Genomic DNA, 20343 nt, shown 5'->3' on the forward strand with positions numbered 1-20343 from the left:
CCGAGTACTGCAGCTGTCCAGGAAGCGTCGTGGTGGCGCGGGATCTCAACGCTGTTTGGATCCAACCAACCGATCGAAATTCGGTGCGACAACCAAAGTTGTATCGCCATCGCCAAGAACGGTGGCTACAACCCCCGCACGAAGCACATCGACATCCGGCATCATTATATCCGGGATTCCTTGGAGCAAGGTGTGGTGATGTTGGAGTATGTGAGCACAGACAAGCAGATTGCCGATGGACTCACGAAGCCGCTGCAGAGGACGAAGCTGGAGGAGAACAGGAGTTCTATGGGCATCACTTCTACTTCAGGAGGAGTGTTGAATTGGAAGTAACGAAGCATGCCATGAAGAAGAACCCTCGTTCAGATTCTTTACTAATCTAACTATCGTACAATAAACACCTACTTTAAAGCGAGCTTTAAAGCGTACTCTCGATATTATTTCTTAAAATTTCTGAATTCTTGAATATTGAATTCCAATAACCTTACTTTTCTTCAATTTTAATACTCATATATGTATTTTAAAAGGTTGTTAACGATAAAACTAGGCCGATGCAAATACACTCAAACCCCGATGGTTTGACACCAACTGTTGTCAAACGAACGGGGTCACTTTTTAGTTTGACACCCCACAGAGTTCACACACACTACTAAACGTTTGTTTTGGTAGTGTGCGTGAGCGCCGTGTAAAAAGTGACAGTTCGTCACTTTTTAGTTTGACTTTGACCTCGACTTTGACCAACCAACGGGGTACAAACTAAAAAAGTGTCAAACGAAAAAGTGACCAACCACCGGGGGTTGAGTGTATTTAAAAAAGTTTTTGTCCCTCGGCCCTGGCCGAGGTCAAGGGGGAGGGGGCGCAAAAAAAATAAAAAAAATATAAAAAAATAAAGAACAAGCCATAATTTCCACATTTAAATGAAAAAAGTGTTTAAAAATGCATTTTACACTAGTTCAGTTGTTTTGCAATCATTAGTTTTCAAAAAATCTATGATCTGACAAAAACAAAAATTGTATCGAAAAAAAAAAGATTTTGCATAGAAAATTTTCAAAAAATCTTAAGATTTTTAATAAACCCAAACATGCTATAAATGATTTTAAACGCAGGAGAATGTATTTTAATTTGATTTCAGCTGGTTGCACTTGAATTTTCATTGAAATTTTGAAGTTTATTGTAAAAATATATTTTTTTTGCCCCCTGATTTTTTGGGCCAATTTTGAAGGGGCGGGGGTGACAAAAACTTTTAAAAATATTTGTACCAGCCTTATCGAGGCTCGATAAATAACGATAACGATAATCTACAGTCATCGTTATTTCGATAATTGATTGTTATGTGCCCTTTTGTGTTTTTTTGATTTTTTCAATAGAAAATTCTGGAGTTTTTTTTTTTTTTAAAAGGTCCATTAAACCAAATTTCCAGTTTTTTGCTTTTTGGGTGTTTTTAAAACTTGAGTCAGGGGTATTAAAAAACACCCAAAAAGCAAAAACTGAAAATTTGGTTTATTGGACCTTTAAAAAAAACTCCAGAATTGTTTGCTATCAATCTGATTCTTGGAGGTACATGCCCTCCCCTGCTGGGGGTGTACTAATGAATGGAATAGTGGAATAATCGCAAATGTTTACGTTTTGGTGTTGTGCCCTAATGAAATGATTGGCTCGATTTGTAGAAAGGAACAAACATGAAATAAAATTTAAAACTTTCAGTTCCACATCTTAAGGCTAGTATGCAGATCGGAAGGAAAGAGGTCAAGAAACAGCTTTACGAACAGCAGAACAAAGGAGAGGGAGCGATTTCTTGGGGCTTTTCTTCACCCTCTCTGAATTGCTTGCGCTGCCGCTGCTGCCCATTTGATTTGTTTCTTGACCGGTTCTTTCCGAAGTGCGTATAAGGCTTTCTAGGCCCAGTGTAAAAAATATAATTTAACTTAAAAATGACGAACTTCTCGTCACAGTGTCCTGATGCAAACAATGATCGAGCTGTAGCTGTCACAGCCCTGCGAAGTATGTTGGCTGACATATCGGGCAGTCAGTCAAATAAACCAGCTAGAAGTCGCTTGACAAAAAAATGTTGCTAGAAAGAGATAGAAAACCTGATGCAAACAAACGTCCAGCTGTCATGTAAACATACTTTGAATGTGTTGGTAAATTTCTGACTAGAAAGCCTTATACCGCTTAAACATAAAAACAATCTAAATTCTGTCACAAAAAATATTCAAAACCTAAAAAAATAAACATTCCCAGCTGTCATCGCAGACTTCACAGAAGCTGGACGCAAAGATTAACTCCATGTTGCACTTTTAATTTCTCGGTGGTGTCTTACCCCTAGTGCAAAAAACTGACAGCATTTATTGTGCTCACCTTTTTCAACATCTCTTGCCACCCCAAACGTCAAAAGTTATCAACAAAAGAAAAATCTGTCAATCGAGTTCAGTTCAGAAGAGAAAAAAAAACAACAAAAATGTTTTCTCTTGTTCGATGCTTGGACCTCCAAAAAATTTAGTGTGAAAAATCTAAATTGTGCACAGTTTCTCTGCTGAAATCCGGCTAAAAACGATTCGTGGTCCCGGCCCACAGCGGTAGCTCGCCCACCTCACCATGTGGATCCCCCCGCGCGAGTGCGCAATGCCGTTTGCATTGTGGTAAGTATCGTCCCCCGCATTCCGGAACAAACGGAGACGGACCAAAACAAGATTAGATGTTGTGATTGATTTTTATTTCCGTTTCAAATCTTTCATCCCCTTGCCTCAGGCTCAGCGAGAGCACCCTGACCACGTCCAACTACTTTATGCTGCAGCGGCGGAAGGGCCACGGCGGCCAGCGCGGGTTCTCGTCGATGCTGGTCGGCACGCTGGACAACGTACTGGACACGAAGCCTTCGCCCTACCGGATACTGCACCTGCAGCCCTCGACCGGGTTGTACTACGGTGAGTGAAATTTAAATTAACTTTTAAAACTAGGTCAATTAGTGTGCAAATTAGCACCAGCTGGGTCATTTCGGACTTCGAAAGGTTCCAACACTTGTCCGTTTTATTTGTGTATTTATTGTAAGAAAGTCTCTTGATAAAAGTATAGCCTCTCAGCCAAGCAGATAAGCATTTCACCCAGGCGTACAACAGCGCAAGTGAATCACCATCAAGTCGCAATCGCTTCTGTTCTGTTCTGGCCTTACATCACTAGTTTTGGTTTTGTTTGTACTGGGCTGCTGATGATTCCTGTGTATTGACTGGTGATTGTTCGTGTTTGTTCTTGAATCTGTATTCTTGTGCTGCTCGTTTGCTGAATGATGAATGATTATTATGCGAGGTGATATTTAATTAAAGTCACAATAAGGTTTATTTAATTAAACTCTGGAAGTTGCCTTGGTTCATTTTGAGTTAGATTGATCAATAAACATTTGAGAAAGCAAACTTATACAATTTACTTAAGAACAGTATTTCCGATTCAAGATTTTTAAAAATCTAATAACCATTCATAAAAACAAAGAAACAATTTTGTACGTAGAATTTGAAGACGCAATTTTGAAATGGTTAAAAAAACTGCAAAATAACTATATATGAAAAGTTTCCAGATGGGACAAACATACCTGTGCTTGTTTTAACAATTTTTTTTAGCAATGTGCCAGATTACAAAAACATAAAAATTCTAAGATGTCAGAATCGTCCAATGACATGGGACAATTATGCGTAGAACGGCAGGTCTTGGGAAAACAAACAGAAACTTCTGAAATGATACCTAGAATGATAAAAATGCATTTTTATAGGCGATGCTAATCCAATACACTTAGAGTGATGTTTTTCGTTCAGGCTGATACGGAGCTCGGAAAGAACACAAAACTCCATATAAAAAACGCCCAAGAAACGGTTAAGCAAAGGGTCATTAAAAGACGCAGCTGAAAAGCGACAGAAATTACAAACGTATCAATATTTTTTTTTTATTTCTGATAAATACAATAAATTATTCGCTGTACAGCATTGCATTGGCGTTCTCGATTGCGAGATTCCTACTCGAAACTAGGTGTCCGAAGGCTTGATTGTTGAGGCAAACCTCTTTTTACACCCCAGCATCCATCCACCCCGGGATTCGAACTGAAAACCTTTGAATTATTAGTCCAACTGCCTATCAGCGACTCCACCAAGGCAGGACCCAGGGAGACGACCCCTAAGCCTGGACTGAGCTACCGACTCCGACGGAAGGCGTGATTGGACAAATCTCGTCTCAAAATTTGCCACCGGGACCTTCTGGGATCGAACCCAGGCCGACTGAGTGGGAGGTAACCACGCTTTCCCGTACACCACGGGTCTCGGTTTTAAATTTCTAAATTCCTTACAATTCCGAATCTCAAAATGCCGAATTTTAATATTAAAAGGACTGATTTTGTCTATTGCTCGAAATGAAGTAAACTAGAGGGAAAGCCCAACAATTATCATTAATTTGTGTGGCAAAAACATAAAAAAAAAATCAAAAACTTTGAAAAATTCAAACAGAAATTTAGAAATTCCGACATTTTTAAAATTCAATTTAAAAATTGAAAAATAAAATATAAATCAAAAATTTATAAATTCAAAGAATCCAAGAACTAAAAATCCAAAAATTCTAAAAATTTCTAATTTAAAATTAAAAAAAAAATTATTTAAAATATTCAAAAATCTTAAATTAAAAAGGGTCAAAAAATATAAAAATTCTAAAATTCAGACACTACAAATTTAAAAAATGCAAAATTTCGAATGTTTAGAACATTAAAATTTAGATATTATTATTGCTACTATTGCTATTGCTATTGCTACTGATTTTTGTTAGTTTTATTTCAAACTAAAATAGTAAAAAAGGCAAAAAAGGCATTTCAAAAATTTAAGAATTACAAGAATTTTTTAAATATAAGAATTCTTGTTTTTCAGAAGTAGTCACGGGATCACGAAAAGCATGCGCAATTTTTTTTGACCGCGTCCCCTCCGATCTCCATACTGATTTTGTTTTTGCTTGAAATGAAGTAACCCAGAAACAAAAGTTTAATAATTATCATTATAATGATTGACAGAAAAAAAACAATCAAAAACGTTTAAATTTTGATACAGAAATCAAGAAATTCAAATAACATTTTAAATTTTAAATTGAGAAATTTGAATAAAAAAAGTTAATCTGAAATTTTAAAATTTGAATTAAATTTTCAAAAGGTCCTATCTGCATAGGAAACCCATCACTCATACGTTGTTTTGAAAATTTACTCTAGAAATACAAAAGTCAAAATCAAAAAAATCTAGAACTCAAATAGAAAAAAAACAATAAAAAATGAAAAATTTCTTCAGATCAGTAAAACTTAAATTTAAAAAAATATTGAGTTCAAAAATTCGTATATTTTAAGACCAAAAAATCAAAAAAAATATTTTTGAAAATAAATAATGATACAGTTAAAAAATTCAAACAAATATAATTTCAAATAAATCAATAAATAAAAAATAAAAATTATACAACTAAAAAATCTAGGATATCTGAAATACGAATCTAAAAAACATGTTTGAATTTCTGATAGCATTAATCTCTAAGTCATTAGTGAAAACATCACAATTTTATCTTTCTATACTTCCCTAATTCTAAAATTTAACAAAATGATTCCTAAGCATTTTTTAGACCAAGGCTGGCTTAGTGTACGTATTTGTGCTCAGCCAGAATTGGCAGCCTTAATCATGACTAACATCAGGGTTGTTACGGCGCGGATCGCGCGGATGGCGCGTATCGCGCGGATCTGGTGCTCAGGCGCGGATTTCGCGCGGATAGCAATTTTGATTAACAAAATAATTGAGAACGATAGAATTTCTTTCAAATTACAAAGGAAAATATTATTAGTAATTAAATAAATTCAATCTTTTTCGTTGAGTGCGAAAACATCAATTTCTAAGAAGTTGTTAATGAAGAAAATTTTCTTCTAAAAATTATTGATTGCTTTTTTTTTTCATACGAAACTTTGAAATAATCTTCAAGGAGCGATTTTTTTGATGTATTGAGATTTGTTATATTAATTTAACATAACATTACAACTCATTATTTTTAAAACATCTGCTTAACAATTCAAATGAATACCAATTTTATTAAAATCAAATTAAACTAAATTCAAAAAATGACAGAATTTTAAAAAATTGAAGCTATGAAACTTTTTAGATTTTTTATGATTTTTCAATATAAAAATTTAAATTTTTAAATTTTTGGTTTATTGAAAAAATTAAAAAATCTGTTGCCACTCTGATTCTGAACTCTGAATCTCCGTCTAAAAGCGAAATATAATGTTTAAATTGAAAAATAAGAAATCTGGAATTCAACAATTTGGAATAAAAAAGAAACAGAATTCATAATTTGAAATTGTCAAAACTTACAGACTCAAAAACGTGAAAAAGTACGAATTATTAAATTGAAAAATATTGCAATTGATTTTTTGTTTATTTTTATTTTTTTAAGAAAGTTCTTAAGTTTCCAAATTATTAAATTATTAAATTATTAAATTATTAAATTATTAAATTATTAAATTATTAAATTATTAAATTATTAAATTATTAAATTATTAAATTATTAAATTATTAAATTATTAAATTATTAAATTATTAAATTATTAAATTATTAAATTATTAAATTATTAAATTATTAAATTATTAAATTATTAAATTATTAAATTATTAAATTATTAAATTATTAAATTATTAAATTATTATATTATTAAATTATTAAATTATTAAATTATTAAATTATTAAATTATTAAATTATTAAATTATTAAATTATTAAATTATTAAATTATTAAATTATTAAATTATTAAATTATTAAATTATTAAATTATTAAATTATCAAATTATTAAATTATTAAATTATTAAATTATTAAATTATTAAATTATTAAATTATTAAATTATTAAATTATTAAATTATTAAATTATTAAATTATTAAATTATTAAATTATTAAATTATTAAATTATTAAATTATTAAATTATTAAATTATTAAATTATTAAATTATTAAATTATTAAATTATTAAATTATTAAATTATTAAATTATTAAATTATTAAATTATTAAATTATTAAATTATTAAATTATTAAATTATTAAATTATTAAATTATTAAATTATTAAATTATTAAATTATTAAATTATTAAATTATTAAATTATTAAATTATTAAATTATTAAATTATTAATTATTAAATTATTAAATTATTAAATTATTAAATTATTAAATTATTAAATTATTAAATTATTAAATTATTAAATTATTAAATTATTAAATTATTAAATTATTAAATTATTAAATTATTAAATTATTAAATTATTAAATTAATAAATTATTAAATTATTAAATTATTAAATTATTAAATTATTTAATTATTTAATTATTAAATTATTTAATTATTAAATTATTAAATCATTAAATTATTAAATTATTAAATTATTAAATTATTAAATTATCAAATTATTAAATTATTAAATTATTAAATTATTAAATTATTAAATTATTAAATTATTAAATTATTAAATTATTAAATTATTAAATTATTAAATTATTAAATTATTAAATTATTAAATTATTAAATTATTAAATTAATAAATTAATAAATTAATCAATTATTAAATTATTAAAAAAAATGCCGTTTTTTTAGTTCGGATCATTTTTGGAGTCCTATTTTTGTTTAGAGACATTTACTGCCGTTCTACGCATAATTGTCCCATGTCAGTTTTGGACGATTTTGACTTTATGACATTTTTAAGTTTAGTTTGATGTGCACTTTAAGAAAAACACATAAAATCTGGTACTTTGTTCGGAAACTCATTGAAAACAACACCAAGTCTGTTTGTCCCATCGTTAATCTTCTACGCTTAATTGTCCCACCAAGTATTTTCTTACACGAAATCATTAGTTTTACTAACCATTATGTCTTGTTTATCTGTTGTATAGCAACAGAATCACAATTAAGGGTGATAAACTGCTAACTGGGGCGATTAAGGACACATAGGGCGAATATGAACCCACGGGACAATTAAGCGTAGAAATACAGAAATCGGTAGAAAAATTTCAAGCGGGTTTTTCTCAGTTGCACTTTTTTGAACATGGGACAATTATGCGTAGAACGGCAGTTTAGAGAAGAAATTAATAGAAATTTCGTGTTTCGATTTTCCAGAGTTAAGTTTTGGCGAGAATTATCAAGTAATAAATCCGTAGATTTTATAATTTGGTGATTTATTTTTTAGTTTAAATTTTTTTGAATTTTCGAATTAAATTTTTTTTCTGGATTTTTTTTTAAAGCAACGAAATTAACGAAACGAAGTTGACTTTATAGCTGTCGGCCACCATTGCTAGTACCAACCACTAGTGTCTTCCTTTTTATCTACAAGGACTTCGCCGCCCTGGGCTCCTAAGTGTATGAAAGTATGGCACGGAGCGACGGCGCCGAATACCCATATTTACACAAAGAATTTTAGAGCGCCCGCCGCGGGATTCGAACCGGCGACCTCTGGATTGGAGTCCAGTGCGCGGTCCGATTGATCCACACGGGCGGGACACCACGAAATTAACAGTGTTGCAAAAAATGCTAATATTGTTTCAGAAATGGCAAAAATGGTTTTATTTGGTACAGATGGGATATGAATCCACAACTGATCAACGGTACTGATCAAAATGCCTTCTGTATTATTCTTTTTTCGTTTAAAATTTCATTCATTATGTTACTCCTAGTGTTACTCTCTTCTTTGTTTGTCGCGATTTTTTTTTATATGGCGCGGATTTCGCGCGGATTGGGTTTTGGGGTCGGCGCGGATTTTTTCTCGACTTTTCCGTAACAACCCTGCTAACATTAAAAAAAATACCAAATAATACTTTAAGTTAACTCTGGAAGTATGTTTTAAAGTGTTTTTTATCGATCCGTTATTTTTATTCTCCAGAAATCGCCGCCGACATCACGCTGGAAGCAATTCTCAAGGACTGGGAGTGGCTCTCGAAGAATCTGTTCCGCGTGATCAACGAGATGGAAACGGAGGAGGAAATCACAAACTTCACCATTTGCAAGATCCAATCACTGCTGGCGCACAGTTCGCGTACCACCGAGGAATCGTCCATGGTCGACCCGACCAGTTTCCACGTGATGGTGAGCAAGTTCCGCGAAAAGTTCAAAATGCCCGAGGACGAAAAGCTCGTCAGTCACTACTCGTGCAGTTACATCAAGAAGGTTCCCCGGCAGGGTCAGCTGTATCTGTCGCTGAACCATTTGTGCTTTTACTCGTACCTGTTTGGGGCGGAGAGCAAGCTGCGGTTCCGGTACAATGAGTTGACGGATATAAAAAAGTCTGGGAATATGATCACGATCAAGACGACGCAGATGAAGGAGTACACGTTTGCGTTTTTGTACTCGCCGTCGGAGGCGTACAACCTGATCGAGCAGATGTCGAAGATTACGATGCAGAAGCTGATTCAGGATCCGGACCGGCCGATCGTGGACCATGATCCGGTGGTGGGTCGCAAGATGGAGAAGAATGTGGGCCAAAAGACGGTGCTGTTGCGGGATTTGACGACGCGGCAGTTGAGCGACGAGTACCGGGCGCACTTCCGGCTTCCGCTGGCGGAGATGCTGGACGGGAAGATTACGGCGGCGCTTTGGACGCCGTACACGAAGAAGCACGTGAACGGGATGATTTATCTGTCCCAGAGCTACATGTGCTTCAAGAGTGATGTGTACGGACTGGTTGGGCTGGTCATTCCGTTGAACAAGATTATGAGCGTTGAGAAGAAGGAAGACCCGCACGATCGGTTCAGCAATCGGATCATCGTGACGACCTCGGATGCCAACATTTTCCTGTTTTCGCACATTCTGGATCGGGACTTTCTGATCGGTCGGATCTCGGATCTGCTGTCCAAGACGGTGACGTAAGTAACTCTTGAGGTTCGCTTTTTTGGGGTAGATTGAACCTGGTTCTTGTTGTAGTCCACCCAGGTACAGCGAGGACATCGACTGGACGAAACAGGAACCGCTGATGCACCTGTTCAAGGACCCGGACAACAAGGCGTTTGACGACCTGCAGGCGGAGAAGGTAAGCTACGAACGTGTTTAATTTATATATTTAAAATAAAAAAAACTAAAAATCTAAAGAAAATAAATTTTTCAAGATTTTAAAAGTCAAATACTTGAATAAAAGAAGATCAAAATCTAAAAGTTTAAAACTATAAAAATAAAAAAATAAATAAAATTATAAAAAGTATAGATGGGTTTCGCTTTTTTTAGGAAATAAAGAATGATTTAAAATTTATGAAATAAAAAATCAAATTAAATTCAAATTTATGAAGAGATTTGAAAAGTCAATAATTAAAAATTACAAAATAAAAAAACAATAAAAATTTAAAAGTTAAAAAAATTAGATTATAAAAAATGTTTAGATTTAAAAATTTTACAACCGAAACAAAAAAAAAACCTTAAAATTTTGTTTACATAAAATTATTAAAAAATTAAAATTCAGAATTAGAATGATTTCAATTAAAGAATTTAAAAATTAAATGATTTCAAAAGTCAAAGATTAAAAAATCTATAAAAAAAACCGCCTTAAGCCTTAACATTTAAGAACATACAAATTTAAAATAAAATTTGATTAAAAAGTTAAAGATTGAAATATTTAAATCCTGATAATTTTATTATTTGTAATTAAAAAAAATGAATCTATAAAATTTTAAAATCAAAAGATTATAAAAGACAATGATTCAAAAAAAAAACACATTAAAAAAATAAATTTCAATATTTTAAAAATGTGCAATATCTAAAATTGGAAACATAAATAAAAATATTTAAAAAAACAAAATAAGAAGCTTCCTGACTTTGATCACAGTCGAGGGACATAAACTTTTAAAAATATCTGCAACGTCCTTTTTTAGAATAAAATACATAAAAAAATTATTAGAAAAAAATAAATTTTAGAAGATTATAGAATAAAAAAAAAAGAGTTTTAAATATTGAAAATATAAATATATCTTTAAAAAAATAGAATTAGAAAAAATCCAAATTTAGAAAATTATAGTTTTGTTTCATAAAATTTTGTGTTTGATAACTTTTACGGGCTTTCGAAAACAGGTCTTATTTATTTCCCTAAAATTGGCCCATTTTTGTTTACATTTCACACTGTAACTTTGCTTGTGCTTAACCAAATTTGATGAAATTTAGGGAGATGTTAGTATACATTCTACATGAACACCTGCAACTTGAAGCACCATGAAAAGTTGTGTCAGATCCGAGATATTTGAGTTCAAAATTTTGGTGCTCTGGAGTAACCATGGGCGGGAGAGGGTTAAAAAAAAGTTTTTAAGATTTAAAGATTTAAAATTTTAAATCTAATTATAAAATGTACAAATTAAAACAAATTAAAAAATCTGTTTACTCTTGCAGCTCAAGAAATGGGAGGAACACTTCTCGATCTACGGCCGGGGCATTTCGATGTTCCGCACGACGGAGACGATCAACCTGGTCATCGACGGCATTCCGGACGCGCTGCGCAGCGAGCTGTGGAAGATCTACTCGGGCGCGATCAACATGAAGCTGATGCATCCGGGGCTGTACAAGGAGTTGGTCGCGCAGTCCGCGGGTCAGCACTCGTCCACGTTCGAGGAGATTGAGCGCGACCTGCACCGATCGCTGCCGGAACATCCGGCCTTCCAGACCAACATCGGCATCATGGCGCTGCGGCGGGTTCTGCAGGCGTACGCGGTGCGTAATCCGGAGATTGGTTACTGCCAGGCGATGAACATCGTTTCGTCGGTATTTCTGATCTACTGTGACGAGGAGGACGCCTTCTGGATCCTGTGCTGTCTGTGCGAGTCGCTGCTGCCGGACTATTACAATGACAAGGTCGTCGGGGCACAGATCGATCAGGGGTTGTTGGACGAGCTGATTGGGACGCATCTGCCGAGTCTGCACGTCAAGCTGGGCGATTTGGGCATGATCCGGATGATATCGCTGTCCTGGTTCTTGACCATCTTTCTGAGCGTGATGCCGTACGAGAGTGCGCTGCACATCATCGATTGCTTTCTTACCGACGGGGCCAAAGTGATATTCATTGTAAGTGCTTTTGATGATTTGAGTTGGCCAAGGGTCTCAACCAATTTGTAACACACTTGCAGATTGCGCTGAAGATCCTGGAGTGGAACCAGGAAAAGCTCCTCAATTGTAAAGACGATGGTGAGGCGATGCAGTTGCTGTCGAACTACCTGATGGGCATTTACAACGACGAAGTTCAACAGATCAAAAACATGGACAAGGAGCGGAGTCAGTTGAGGGTAAGTTGTTCGTGAAGATTCTTAATCGTCTTAATTAATAATCATGTTTGCAGAGTCAATCGGTACAAACGCTGATCTACGACGCGTATCGCAACTTTGGCAAGCAAATCACATCCCAGCGGATCGAGGAGCTGCGAAACAAGCACCGGCGGTTGACGATCCACCAGCTGGAGAAGGACCTGGAGACGAGCTTCGTCAGGAACTACAAGGACAATGGGTAGGTTTAGGTTCTCGGCTACCTGTCCGTTATTAATTTGGCATTCCCGTTGTAGTTACTTTGACGCCGACGAGCTCCGGATGCTGCTGTGCTACACCAAGGACGAGAAGATTACGCTCAAGAACTGCAGCCGGCAGACGAGCGTGGCCGGCGGTACCGAGCAGGTGTACGACGCGGCCCTGCTTCAGGACACGAAGAAGCGCTGCCGGGACAACCGGTACGACTGCTTCCGGGTAGATTTCGACACCTTCCGGAAGCTGTTCATCGAGCTGACCCCGTGGGGACACGTGCAGAACATTGACGTAGCCGAGAAGCTGTTCCGGCTGATGGACAAACAGGTCTGCGGATATCTCGAGTTCAAGCAGCTCATCTTCGCACTAGGGATCATCTGCTCGAAGCGGGCAACCGAGAAGCTGAAGCTACTCTACATTCTGCACCTGCCACCGCTGCTGTCCGCGCAGGAGATCGAAAACAGCAGCAGCATGACCGAGTCGAAGGACTCGGACACGGAAGTCGCCACCGAAGCGGAAAGCTTCTTCAGCGACAACCCCATCGAAACCATCAAATCCTTGCCATCGCCAATCGACATCAGTCTGGAAGCGTCCGACGTGGAGAACCTCTCGCTGTCCCACTTTAACGCCGGAACGCCCAACCTGTCCATCGACGAGTCATCCACCAACGCCGAAACGTCCTCCATTTTCTACGTTGACCTGCCCGTCCCGCTGGCGTCCACTTCGGCGGGCGGCAACCCAGCGGGCGAGGCCGAATCGTTCGGCTCGCGGTCGGACATCAGCGATCTGGGCTTCAACCGGATCAGCTTCGAGGACGCCAGCAGCAGCACGACCACCAACGGACGACGCGTTGCCGGTTATGGGGGGAACGAAACGCGCAGCATTAGCAGCCTGCGGATATTCCTGGACGAGCCGGACTCGAACTTTACCAACAAAACCATTCCGAACATGGCCCAGCGAAACTTTATCGCGCTGTGGACCACGCTGCTGGAGATTCTGAACCGGGCCAAGCGGGTGCCGGACGCCGAGGTGCAGCAGGCTTGTAAGTGGCGGGAACCGGGGGAATTTTAGCATTTAGGAAATCTAAACAAATATGAAATTTCTAAAAAAAAAATGATTTCTTTATATTTAAAATTGATTAATCGGACTAAAATTTAAAAAAATATATTTAAACTTCCTAAATTTTATTTTTTTTAGATTTCTAAGATTTGTAAAACTCATAAATTAAAAAAAAACTACAACTGTTTAATCCCGGATTCTTTCAACAATCTAAAATTGTTTTGCTGAATAAACAAAATTTTATGATTATAAAAAAAAATCAATTTCTGAAATGCTATTATTCTTAAATTGTTACACATTCTGAAATTAAAAAAAATATTTCTAAAATTTCTAAATTCTGAAATTTTGAAAAATTAAAATAAAATTAATAAAATTTATTTCATTAATCACAAAAGCTAAAAAATAATAATTCTAAGATTTCAACATTCTAAAATTTTGAAATACCAAAATTGTGTGATTGTACAAATTCTAATTTTTATTAAAATTTTACATTTCTGAAATGTTCAAATTTACTACAGTGGACTCTCTCGCTGTCGATATTGAAGGGACCGTCGAGAACGGGAGGTATCACATTATAGAACGAAAAATCAAAGCTTCTTGAAGGGACTGAAACATTTATAGACAATATTGATATCGAGAAGATTGACGGCCAAAAAGTCAACTGTCTTTCTAAAAAATCTTAAATTCTAAATTTCTAAAAATTCTGATTTTTTGTTCTTAGAAAAATCTTGCATTCCTGTTTCTAGCATTCTAAAATTTCAAAATTAAACAAATCTAATTTTAATTCCAAGATTTTAAATTAAAAAAAATTCTTAAATTCTAAAATACCTAAATGCATAAACAAATTAAAATTTTGAAATTCTACAAGTTTCGATTTTGAAAATTTTTAAATTCCAAATTTTCAAAAATACTTAATTTTTTGTTCTAAGAAAATCTCAAATTATTAAATTCTGTAATTTTGAAAAATCTAGTTTCTATCATTCTAAAATTACAAAATTAAAAATCATAATTTTAATTCATGATTTCAAATGAAAAAAAAAATCTAAAATTCAAACATACCAAAATGTTTTTAAAAAATAAAATTTTACAATTCCTAAATTTGAAATTTCTAAAAATGTTGAAAAAAACTTTTTAAATATAATCTCAAATTCTTAAATTCTGATATTCTAAAAATTCTAGTTTCTAGATTTTTTAGAATTTCATAATTTTAATTTGAATTCTATGATTTTAAATTTCTTTTAAAAAAAATCTTAAACATCAAAACGTATACAAACATTCAAATTTCACAACTCAATTTTTTTAAATTTCTCGAAAATCTTATATTCTAAATTTATAAAATACTGAATTTTTGTTCTAAGAAAAATCTCAAATTATTAAATTCTGTAATTCGAAAAAGTATAATTTGTAACGTACACTCAAATCCCGTTGGTTTGAAACCAACTGTTGTCAAACGAACGGGGTCACTTTTTAGTTTGACACCCCTTTTACACGGAGTTCACACACACTACCAAACGTTTGTTTTGATGGTGTGCGTGAGCGCCATGTAAAAAGTGACAGTTTGACTTGACCAACCAACGGGGTACAAACTAAAAAAGTGTCAAACGAAAACGTGACCAAGCACCGGGGGTTGAGTGTATTAATAAATATAAAATTTAAAAAGAATCTTAATTTCTAAATAAATCTAAAGTTAACATAAATCCCAAAATTTCAAAAAAATAAGCTCTGAAATTTTGAAATGTTAAAATTATATCATTTTATAATTAAAACTATATCATTTTATAATTTAAAAATTGTAAAAAGGGATACGATTTTTAAAACACTCAAAAATCATTGTATTTTTAAAATAAAGCTGAAGTTCTAAAATTATTTAAAAAAAACTAAACATGTTAAAATTTTAAAGTTTTCAAAAATTCTTTAATTTAAGAATCTTAAATTCTTGAATTCTAAAATAGTCATTATTCTTAATTTCATGAAATTCAAAGTATTTTTTTTAAGAATTTGAAAAAAGAATTCTTAAGTCCAAAAAAATTAAAAAAATCCGGAATTATAAATTTCGGTAATTAACTGCCTTTGAAAATTTCCGAGAGTCTGATTTTTTTTTAACGGAATAAGGAATATATATCTGAAGTATCTTTTGTCCCCCTTAGACAACACGCTAATTTCTCTGGGAGAAGACGCCGTACTAAACCGAAGTGAAGACAGCATCGAGAGCTTCACCCAGTTTTCGATACCAAACGAGGTTCGTCGGAACTACCAGCTCTGAATCCGAATGTTACTAAACCAGAATCCTACCATTTTAGACGGACCCCAACGGGAACCCCTCTGGCGGTGCCGGCCCCGTCCCCGCTGTTCCACTGGACCGCAGCTCGGCTTCCGCCGCGTCCACCCCGAAGCGACATTCCGCGGGACGGAGAAGCGCGGACGGTGGCGGCCTCTGGGAGGTCACGCTGAACCAGTTTGTCGCGACGACCATCTCGGTGTGTGCCATCGACGAGCACTTTACGCAGCCGTTTTCCATCAAGTCCCGCATCGAAATGCTCCAGAAGAACCGACGAAAGTGCAAAGCTTAAGGGCAAACACGATACGTAAAAAAGTCAGGCTGTTTTTGTTTTTATTGTGCAAAACATAAAGCTTACGTGCTTCTGCTTCGAAATAGAAAGGGCCGACAATCCCAAGAGTGGAAGAAAATACGGACAGAGTCCTCTCTCCCGGGTTGGAACCTGCTCTGCAAAGTGCTCTTGTGACAAAAGACGACAAAAAAAAAGTACGAACAAAATCACATTTTTAGGAAACTATTACAAAGCAAACAAAATAAGCAGCAGCTTCGTCCACGTGTGGCATTAAATTGACAAAGTTTTAGTGCATTAAATGTACCTTCTTTCACAAACAGCATATTTACCTAACAACACGGATAATATTGTGTAATCTCTATTAGGCCATTATGACAGATTATTGTTATCGGATGATGATTATTATTAATATAATGGAATATTTTTATCCTAACTAAGAGTTGATTTATTGAATGCTATAGGACAATCCTTGACTTGACTTGACCGAGCCACGTAGCCCAGAGGTAACGCTTCCGCCTCGTAAGCGGTAGATCGGGGTTCACATCCCGGCTCGGACCAACACAACTGGTGATCTTTTCCCTTCTGGAATCGATTGCTTAGTAAAGGGAAGGTAGTGTATCGTCACAAACTGGACCTTATCACGACACCTTAGGGAGGCGACCCTGAATCCGCTTTGTAAATGCCGGCCCCGATACTCTTCAAGGGTGTTCCCCTCAGGAACTGGGAAAGATTTACTTACTTATAGGACAATCCGAAATTACCTTTATTTTTTACTCTGGTATTTTACTAATCGAGATTTCACTTTCTTGAATAATTACAATAGTAACTATTGTTATATTATTTACATTTTAAAATAAAGAATTGTGAGTGACTTCAGTTTGATTGTTCTCGTGGGTTGATATTTTTGAATATGGCTGATGGCTTTACTCAATGAATTGTTTGATTGCTAAATATTTATATGCTCCCCAATTGTTACATTTTGAAAGGATAATTAAAAAATATAAAATTTTCTCTTCTGTTTAGTTGCAAAAATTACAATTTTTTGAATTAATTTTTTTAATAGCATCTGGAAATCTAAGAATTTTAGACATTTTTAATTTAAAAATTTAGTATTTTAGAGTTCTGTAAAACTGTAGAATCTCTGGATTTTTTTTGTATGTAAAAATTATTATTTTACATATTTAGATTCGCTTGGAATTGTAAAATTTTGTGTTTGAAAATTTAAAATTTTAAATGTTTCAAATTTTTTAAATTTTCAGAATTTCATATTTTTTACTAAGAATTTTTGGATGAATTTCTAAAATTCTGAAATTGTTGATCTTAGAGCTTTTGAATTTAGAAATTTTTGAATGTTTGGGTTTTAGAACTTTGGGTTATTTTTTAATTCAAGATTATCCAGCATCATTCAAACACGACCGCTTATTAGGCTCAATACTGAATTTTTCAAAAAATCGAAAAATTGGTCGCAAAAATTTTTCAACTTCATTTTGCCTTCCTCACTGAGGTAAGGCTATAATCCTGCTCTAAAATTGAACTTTTTATTAAAAGCTCGAAAACCCACCTTGATGTATACATATCGACTCAGAATCGAAAACTGAACAAATGTCTGTGTGTATGTGTGTGTGTATGTGTGAGTGTGTATGTGTGTGGGTATGTGTGTGTGTATGTGTGTGTGTATGTGACCAATAATGTCACGCAGTTTTCTCAGCACTGGCTGAACCGATTTTGACCAAACCAGTTGCATTCAACTTGGTTTAGGGTCCCATACGGTGCTATTGAATTGTTTGAAGTTTCGATAAGTAGTTCAAAAGTTATGTATAAAAATGTGTTTTCGCATATTTTCGGAAGATGAATAAATGGCAGTAAACTGATAGGATCGAAGTAGGCTGCGCGGCGGGTCGGACGCAAATTTTTTACTCCTGACATTTCAATGGAATTTTAATTTTTTTCAAAGTTTGAAGCAAATGTAAAGTTTTCTTTAAATATATTTTGAACAGTTTGTGAATACACGAAAGTCTTGCCGAAACTATCTGCGTACCCGGTGAAAATGAAAGGAATTGTTTCGTCTGCGCCGGAAGTGGAAGTGAAAAATCCAAACGTGTTGGAGGAGCTGGCAGCTGATAGCCATCAAATTCTGACCTAAAGAGGTCTTGCGGGAGCTGGCCAATGTGCGAAACCTCTTGAGCTGAAGATCATCTCGAAGAAACGGTTGGAAATTACCTAGAAACCGAGAGGCCGAACTCAAGAATGAATCCGTCAAGATACAAATTACGAAGCTCATCTGGTTACGAAGACTCTGTTGCTTGGTGAGACCTTTCCTTTTTAATACAGAAAACACGTTCATTTACACACACATATTGACAATTCATTGAAGACAACCACGCCAACCTTACTATATACGCGGTAGGGCGTTCCCTTGGTCGTTCGCTGTGAGTTGTGGATTGCCTGCTTCTCTAATGAAGGTTCGACTGAGGGGACATGCTTATTAATTTCTCGTCGCTCCATACCCTCAGTGACGTGATGGGGACAAGGGCGTCTATGCAAAGTGTCCCTACACCCGCTACAAATTTCCGGCGCTTGGGGAGGGAAGAGGGAAACCATTTTGATCTATGCGCCGGAATTTGTAGCATTAAAATTCGTGCAAAAAAACTTATGCACGTGGGTGTACAGATTACGGAGTAAAAGATGATCGAATTGTTCACCTAGCGCTCACATGTGTTCCAGGACCAAGTTGCCTGCGGGTATGGGGATCATACATACATACATACATGAATAAATGGCAGTAAACTGAACCAAACATCATCATGTTATAAATCGTTATTTAGGTAATTGAAAGACGTTTCCAATGAGTCCACAACTTTGAAGATCTGGCAACCCTGTCTCGAGTTATAACCACTTAAGTGATATTTATGTACTTTTTTTGTAGCCGGATCTCATTTAAATGTATGTAAACAATGTCCGGATCCATCATCCGACACATCGTTGGTTAGGTAATCGAACCTTTCCAACGAGTCCAAAACATTAAAGATCTGGCAACCCTGTCTCGAGTTCTGACCACTTATAATGCCACTTATGAGCCCTTGAGTGATGTGTGTGTTTTTTTGGATCAAATTTGTGTCCAAACCCATCATATTACATATCACCCATTGTTGGAAAAGAGTGAGGAAGGCACCAACCACATAGGTGGATTAAGTTAGTTTTTCGATGTAAAATCAAATTTGCAATCAAAAAGTACTTCAGTGAAATTTTGATAAAGCGCACCGTTTTTAAGTTAAATCCATTTTAGGTGATTTTTTTGAAAATAGTCGTAGTTTTTAATTTTTTTTAATTAGTGCACATATTTGCCCACTTTAAAAAAAAATATTTTTGAAAAGCTGAGAAAATTCTCTATGTTTTGCATTTTTGAACTGATACGACCTTTAGTTGCTGAGATATTGCAATGCAAAGGTTTAAAAACAGGAAAATTGATGTTTTCTTTCCCACTCAAACAACACACCATTTTCTAATGTCGATAGGTATCTCAGTAACTAATGGTCCGATTTCAATGTTAAAATATGAAACATTCGTGAAATTTTCCTATCTTTTAGAAAAAAATATTTTCAAAATTTTTAAACCAAGACTAACATTTTAAAAGGACGTAAAGTTGAATGTTTGGATTGCAAATTTGATTTTATATCGAAAAATGAAGTTGAAAAATTTTTGCGACCAATTTTTCGATTTTTCGAAAAAAATCAGTATTTTTTTCAAAAATTCATAACTCGCTCAAAGATTTTTTGCAAAACCTGGAAATTTCTGAATAGTTGGCATTTGATGTCCTCTAAAACACATAAAAAAATAAAAAAAAACATAGTGTTTTTTTGCAAATCAAGTTTTAGTGACAAAAAGTTAAATAAAAAATCACCAAAATTTTTTAACCGTGTATCATTTTTTTCCAGTGTAGTCCATATCCATAGCTACAACTTTGCCGAAGACACCAAATCGATCAAAAAATTCCTTCAAAAGATACAGATTTTTGAATTTTCATACATCATTTTTGTATGGCCAGCTGCCAAATTTTTATGGAAAATTAAATGGACAAACTAATGATGCAAAATGTTTTCTTTGGGCATACCGAAGGCACCAAAAAAGTTTCAGTCGGATTAAAAAATACAAAAAAAGGAATGACCGAAATCTGAGAGAACTGCTCAGTTGGGTGATTTG

General features: G+C 34.3%; 1 protein-coding gene across 1 annotated transcript; it reads left to right on the top strand.

The window, feature by feature from the left end:
* The first annotated feature begins 2420 nt into the window (after nucleotides 1–2420).
* On the top strand, nucleotides 2421–16576 carry LOC120418912 (TBC1 domain family member 9). The gene is made up of 10 exons (XM_039581440.2): nucleotides 2421–2639; nucleotides 2749–2924; nucleotides 8917–9895; nucleotides 9954–10059; nucleotides 11400–12068; nucleotides 12131–12286; nucleotides 12340–12503; nucleotides 12559–13556; nucleotides 15721–15812; nucleotides 15874–16576. The coding sequence occupies exons 1-10, from the start codon at nucleotides 2596–2598 to the stop codon at nucleotides 16141–16143; spliced, it is 3654 nt and encodes a 1217-aa protein (XP_039437374.1). The 5' UTR covers nucleotides 2421–2595; the 3' UTR covers nucleotides 16144–16576.
* The last annotated feature ends 3767 nt before the right edge of the window (nucleotides 16577–20343 follow it).

Source organism: Culex pipiens, chromosome 3 (assembly GCF_016801865.2).
Source record: "Culex pipiens pallens isolate TS chromosome 3, TS_CPP_V2, whole genome shotgun sequence".
Classification (NCBI taxonomy): Eukaryota; Metazoa; Arthropoda; class Insecta; order Diptera; family Culicidae; genus Culex; species Culex pipiens.